The 7,112-nt window shown below is 41.1% G+C and overlaps 1 protein-coding gene across 1 annotated transcript; it reads left to right on the forward strand.

Moving 5' to 3' along the window:
- The first annotated feature begins 3,957 nt into the window (after window positions 1-3,957).
- LOC106456558 (cell surface A33 antigen-like) lies at window positions 3,958-6,619 on the forward strand. The gene is made up of 3 exons (XM_013916093.1): window positions 3,958-4,189; window positions 6,064-6,450; window positions 6,576-6,619. Exons 1-3 carry the CDS (start codon window positions 4,120-4,122, stop codon window positions 6,617-6,619), a joined length of 501 nt encoding a protein of 166 aa, XP_013771547.1. The 5' UTR covers window positions 3,958-4,119.
- Window positions 6,620-7,112: the final 493 nt, after the last annotated feature.

Consider the following 7,112-nt stretch of genomic DNA (forward strand, 5'->3'; position numbering starts at 1 on the left):
CACACACAAAAGAAAACCTGTCTTGCAGAAAAGGTACGAAAAACATTCTGTGCTTAGCAAAACACCAGAAACGAAGAGAATCTGCTTGTGACGAAGAACACATTATGCTTTCATTAAGACATAACAGACTTTATTTAATCCCACACTGTCTGCCCTCCTCCCGGTGGGACATGCCCAGAACACCTCGATTGGCTCCTTTAGGTGAGGAGGAGTAGTGACTTTCCTTGAGTATCTCCCCAATGTCCAAAGGCCTGACGTGTGTTAAACACGCGAATGAAAATGAGCTTACAATTTTTGTCTGCCTTAATAATATGACTGGGAAAAGGTGGAGTTGTTGGAGGTCTAATAATATTTCACATCAAGTATTTACAGTAGAAGTTGAAATATATGAATTTGAAAGTATATGAACACATCTGCTCTGGCAACATTTCAAATTTCTTTTTCAAATGAAATTGAATTGAATTTGGCATAATGTTGCAACATGTTCTCACTGCTGAGTGAACTCATCGTCCTATTTGTGTTTGACTGTCACATTTGGAAACAAAGTATAACAACCTGAATTTATTTGCTTAAATCTTTTATTTGAAGTTTAAATATGCAAATATATCCTTCTCAACTGCGGTAATGAACACTTCCATTGAAAGCACTGCAAATACCTAAAAACAAGTCAGTCTGCTCTCACAACAGGCACTGCCAGATATGTACAGGAGCATTACACACCTTTGGCATGTGTAACTGCTCTGACAGTGTTATCTATTATACAAATCACAGTTTGCAGGTGAAATGTGACACCCCACTCCAACTTTACCCAAGAAAGAGCCAAAACTATGCAATTGCAAACCCCATGCAGCCTTTTATTGACTTTGGCAGTGAGCTATGCCAAAATTACAAACAAAAGATCTCAAAAGCTCCATAATCTTCCATGCACAAAATAAAAGTCGAACAAAAGACACTTTGCTTACATAAATGTCTACTGCGACAAACAAGAGTAGACAAGAGAAAAAGTTTCACTCCTACGAGGCTGCTGCAGTGTTAAATACAGTGAAACAATATGAGTTGTGTAATTCACAAAACTACTTCCAACTGTTTACAAAGGTCTGGTCTAGCACTCACAACACCACACACATTGGCTTCTACTCAGGAACGTTTTGACCTTTTTCACACAGAAACACTCAAAGCTACCAGGAGAAACTCAGGCTGTTTGTTGGGTGGTGGAGGCCAGGAGGGAGGGGCGAGGCGGTTAAAAGCCTGTTCTCCAAGTAATTATCCAGTCCAACCACTCAGCAGGCACCTGTCTCCATCAAGACATGCTTCTCCCTCCCAGGTGTAAAGAGAGAAAGACCCAAATCACATCCTGTGGTGGGACGAGTCATGCATATAAAACCACACACATAGTTAATTCAATAGTGGACACAAATATTATGCTTTGGCAGAAACTTAAACAACTGAGTTAAATCAACACAACTTATTCATGTTCAATAAACCTGTGCATTTTGTGTTCATAAAACACACTTCATCTAAACATGTTTGAGTCAAGTTGAGCTTTTAAATTTTAATCCTTCACAATTTTGTCTTTGTATTTCAACAGTATTCAATAACTTTTAGCCCAATACTACTTGGTCACTTAAATACTACATGTTGTCTTCATTTTACATAATTTTCAACAAAGTCTAGACGCTGGTTAACATAAAAAAATTGAATGGATCTACAACAAAAACCATCCTATCTTAATCCTATAGGATAAAGTTGCAGGGGGAGGCTGGGACACGATAGGTAACAAGGTAGGGTGCACCCTGAACAGCTCATTAGTCCATCACATAGAGACAAACAACTATTTGCACTTACATTCACCAGCAATTTAGAATCACCAATTAACCTAACTCTAATAACTGCATGACTTTTAACTATGGGAGGACACCAGAATACTCAGAGAGAAATCACTGCAAACCAGCCAGATTGTGGAGTTGAAGCCAGGCTCTTCTTACTGTGAGGCAACAGCATTAACCACCATTCAAGACTTGATGCAGAGTTTTCAGTACATGTTTGTCCTTGACAGGTTAAACCACAATAAAAAGCAACTAGACAGCGAACTTTTCAGAAGAAATTTTAGTGTGCCTATGCTACTGCCAATGAGTGTAGTTTGCCATTCATACGACCACAGGGAACAAAACGCAGCAGAGCAGCTATTCTCCACCATGAACTACGGTAAAAGCCAAACACCGCTCGTGCCTCACAGATGACAGCTTACAGTCTTGTGTAAGGATGAAGTGACTTCGTACAGCCCCGATTTGCAGACGTGCGCAGAGGTTCAGGAGCAAAGTCCAAATGTACCACGACAGACTCGACGATTTTTGCATTAACACGCTTTTTAGCATTTCTTTATTGACCACTTTTCACACATGGTTGCTGTACCCACACAGCCGGCTGTAGCTTTTCAACTCACAGCCCGACACACACCAACACAACAGCCGAGAGAGCACAGACTTTAAGCCGGAGAGATACCGCTCAGGTGCGTATGCCTCCCCTGCAGCGGCACTGCAAACCACGCCCTGCCACAAACACCAAACACGTAAAATAAACATTTATCCAGAGATTTTGTAAATATTTATTTTTCATTTTTTAGCACCATAGTGCTTTTTTCCAAATATTTTTAAAATTAAGGTCAAGGCTCTGCTACTTCGCTGATTTCAACCATCGCGGGTTCTTTTAGTCAGCAGTTTATAACCCAGAGCAGGAAACCGGCCCGGGCATGTTGACTAGAGACCGGCCCACCAGGAAGTAAAGCCATAAAGCCTTTGAATGAAAACAAAAGCTGTTGCGACAGTGATGTACACTGTCCTGTTGGTATATGAATGATTTCTCTACATTTTACGTCAGATAAAAATGTTGGTCGTAAGAGTCAGATAATTATTTAATAAAAGCCAGATATTTTAAATGAGAATAAGAAAGAAAAGTATTTTTTGTGTCCCACTTTCCCTGTTAATGCCCTACCTGGCTGTTCCACATGTATGTAGCGTAACAAGATGGCCCACCTTACTGTGCATGCTTTATTTTTCATGCACATGTAGCTCCAGGCCCCACCTCTTATATTCCAATGTTTAGTGAAGGTTTTCTGATCGACTAACAGGATTTCTACACAATCTAGTTCTCACTCGTTTTGTTTCTACACTGTAAATACAGCCTGGTATATATTTCTTTCGGAGATGGTGGAACATGTTTGATGGTTACTGTCAGATGTGATGTGTTATTGAATGTGTTAAAAGTTAAAGAGATCCCAGTGATAATGCACAGATATATTTTTGAAGGTGGAGAGCTGCAGAATCCAGCTGCAAGATGGAGTGTATATGGTGGGAGTGGCCTTAAACCTTCATCTGATAACACCTGCTGTCATGTGGGCAAGAGGGACACAGACAGAACAACACATCCTTTAGATGACAATAACTTTAAAAACACCTCCATTACTAACAACACACACATACGGAAACCTTTCTTACAAAAACACCAGAAACAAAGAGAAGCTGTATGTGATGAAGAACAAATTTAAACTTCCCTTCATTAAGACATAACAGAATTTATTTAATCGCATAATGGGTCTGCCCTCTGCCCTCCTTCTAGTATGACAGGCCTTGAAAACCTCGACTGGCTCCTTTAGATCAGGAGGAGTAGTGGCTCTTCTCTGAGCATCTCCTAAATGTCCGAAGGCCTGATGTCAACACATGTGAATGAAAATAATCTTGTAAATTTGTGTGCCTTAATATTGTGTTTGGGACACTTACATAATGAACACTTTTGTTGAAAGCACTGTAGTCAGCGCACATGTGGAAATACACACTGCAAATACCTAAAAACAAGTTAGTCTGCTCTCTAAAATGACACTCCCACATGTTTATGTACCAGAGCATCATTTGCCCTTTGGGGTGTCATTTGAAGACTGACACGGAATACAGACTGAGAGAGCAGCTCATGAAAAAAAACACACCCGATGTCACGCTGACTAGTGTTTGATCTAGTCAGGTTTAATTCTGTCCTTCCTAGGCAAAAAAAAACCATTGTCGTTTTGAAATTTAGCACAGTTTTAAGGTGCATCAAGTTAGCTTTAGATGACGAGAAGTGGATCAAATGCCTCCTGGGCCATGGGCGTCTCTCTGTTGGATTTTACTCTCTGTCTGCCTCCTGTTTGCCTCTACAGGTGAGACTGATCTTGCTTTAAGTTCAACAGGATTCACAACACAACCCTAGGAGCATCAGTTTTCTGTCTGATGCTTCCTGCTACTCCTGTTTCATTCATACTGTTTTATTTAAATCATTTTCTAACTCCGTGACTCTGTAGAGATTGAGGCTACGTCCACACGTACTCGGGTATTTTTGAAAATGTAGATTTTTCTATGCGTTTGCACTTTTCCTCCTCTGTGAGATGTTCTCAAACATTGCCAGGTCTTTATCACTTGAGTTCTGTCTCGCTGGGGTCGCAGACTTAAGCAAAAAGTCTAATTGAGCTCTGGGTTGGTTTAGGTGGATTTGGAGGATTACAGATGCATCTGCTTTCCAAGGTAGGTGATGGTTGCATGGTGCATGTGGCGCACAGCCGACTGTAAGCAACAACATGTTGTTGTTTTTTTAAAACCAGGCCAAAAGAAGTTGCTCAGCACTCAGTAATACTTTTTATTTATTCCGAGATGCCATGCCCATATCATGTGCTAAGCTTAGCATCTGATCACGATGATGGGATGGTACCACCACCCGCATGACGTTCAATGTTCCACTAATCTGAGGACCACCACCTCGTGAGCAGGCCATCCTGCAGTAAAAAACGGGGAATGGTTGCGCTTTGCCCAGAAGCGAAAGTGGCGGCAAAACAGGAACTCAAAGACTTGCCATTTCTCTGAGTGCTTACCAAAGCTTCTTTACTCACATCTCCAATTCCAGCATTAATTTTACCACACTTCGTTCCATTTTCATACTGTCTCTCTCTTACAAAAGGCTTTTGCCCTGTAGCCGCAAACGTATCCGCGATACTAAAATCAGCAAATTTGCACTCTTGCGCCCATGTGATAGTTTGACAGCTTAGAGCTCCACATTATTGGTGGGATAAGTTTATCAGGATGGCTTCAAAATCTGCGACCACAAGTGTTTAGATTTCCATCGGATCTCAAGAGGAACAAACGAATAACTCAGACTTACAAATGGACTGCAAGTCAGAAAACTAGGGAATGTGACGACCTCCCTGACTAAGGCCCATAAACATCGTGTTCACATCATACACACATTTATATTTCTACTCTCCCTGGATGTTTTCCACTCTGTGCTGCTATTGTAAGTCTTCTTGGTCCTTGTGGGGCGATCGTGGCTCAAGAGTTGGGAGTTCGCCTTGTAATCGGAAGGTTGCTGGTTCGAGCCTCGGCTTGGGCAGTCTCGGTCGTTGTGTCCTTGGGCACTTCACCCGTTGCCTACTGGTGGTGGTCAGAGGGCCCGGTGGCACCAGTGTCTGGCAGCCTCGCCTCTGTCAGTGCGCCCCAGGGTGGCTGTGGCTACAATGTAGCTTGCCAGTAAAGTAATAGTAGTAGTAGTAAAGCGCTATACAAATACAGACTATTTACCAGACCATTTGTACTCAATGCATTTGGTTCAGACGTTAATAATATTAACTCATACATCCAGGTAAAGCTATTGATCCAAGATTGAGTAAGGAATAACACACACTAGATCTGTCTTATTTAGAATATGAAAATATGAAACGTATTTCAAGTTTTTGACAAATATACGCATCCATTGATCAGTGAAGTGTCCATATTTGCTATTACTAACACACAGTTATCGTATAGAGTTTGAGTCAGTCCAAACTTAAAGTAATTATTTTTGTGGTCAATTGCAAGAAAACTGTAACTTTTGTTAGAGCTACTTCCATTAGCTTTAATAGCTTTAATAAATTGGATTTCCATCCTGAAATGCGTGCCAAATAATTTACATTTCAATTCAAAAAGATGAAATTAGGTTTCTTTAGTTCAGCTCATCTATCTCTCTGTTTGCTCCTCACTGTGTACAAACACTTTTCTCCTTTTTCAGATGGGAAAATCATCAAAGCTGAGCCTGGACAGAACGTCACTCTGCCATGTCGAACTCCACATATCAGCGTTCCCATCAGATCTGTGGTGGAGTGGTTCAGACTTGACCTGCAGGAAGGACATGTCCTCATGTACCGGGATGAGCAGTTTATTTCAATGAACCAGCTTCCATCGTTTGTGAACCGGGTGGATCTGCAGGACAGACAGATGAAGGACGGAGACGTGTCTTTGATTCTGAAGGACGTGACGAGTGATGACACTGGAACATTTCAGTGTTACGTGGTCCAGAGAGGAACAAATGGCAGGAAAAGCACTGTTGATCATATCAGCACCATCTACCTGAGAGTTGTAGGGAGCAGCGATGGACATCCAACAATGAAATGTACACGTTTAACACAAATACAATTGAATTTTTTAGCGTTTTTCTCTTTTTTACTTAGAAGTATTGTTAAGGAGATTTAAAAACAAAGTTAATTTTCATTGTCTTCTTCATTATTACGTTGCTGTTAAAAGGTAATAATGCCAATGAAGTCCGTATAGTGCAGCCAGTCCCTTAAACACTGCTGCAATCCACTTTCACCAAAATAAGTTTTCTCCTAAGTTTTTTTTTCTTTTATCACTTTTGATCTTTGATTATTTGCTTGCTGAGGTTAATTCGTGATTAACAGCTTTGATTCTGCTGTTTGGAAACGTGTGCCCCAGTTTAGTTTATTTCCAGCAGTAATAAATTTGTTAAATGTTGGGTCTGTGTTTCCACATGCCCCGCTAGTTTAGAGACTTATTCCTCATGACGAACACAAGACATAGCAGAACATCTTCAAATGGTTTTTAACTCGCTAACGAGGGAGAGCTTTGGTCTGAACCAGGCGGTGGAGCATAATGCTCATCACTCTGTAGCCCAAATCCTTCAAAGAGCAGCTGTCCTCGTAGCCTTTTTATTGACATGACATTTACAGTACACATGACAACACAACACAAGCACCTCCCATCGTAAAACCCCCCCTTGGTTCTAAGACAAGGCACTATATGTGTGTGTGTGTGTGTGTGTGT

The sequence above is a fragment of the Pundamilia nyererei genome, unplaced genomic scaffold (assembly GCF_000239375.1).
Source record: "Pundamilia nyererei isolate P.nyererei 1_Seehausen unplaced genomic scaffold, PunNye1.0 scaffold00461, whole genome shotgun sequence".
Lineage (NCBI taxonomy): Eukaryota > Metazoa > Chordata > Actinopteri > Cichliformes > Cichlidae > Pundamilia > Pundamilia nyererei.

What these genes read in the sequence shown, in the direction of transcription:
- LOC106456558 (XM_013916093.1), top strand. Translation starts at nt 4,120, where the DNA reads ATGCCTCCTGGGCCATGGGCGTCTCTCTGTTGGATTTTACTCTCTGTC. An exon ending in CCTCCTGTTTGCCTCTACAG is followed by an intron (nt 4,190 to 6,063) that starts GTGAGACTGATC and finishes CTCCTTTTTCAG; the next exon opens with ATGGGAAAATCATCAAAGCT. An exon ending in TCCAACAATGAAATGTACAC is followed by an intron (nt 6,451 to 6,575) that starts GTTTAACACAAA and finishes TGCTGTTAAAAG; the next exon opens with GTAATAATGCCAATGAAGTC.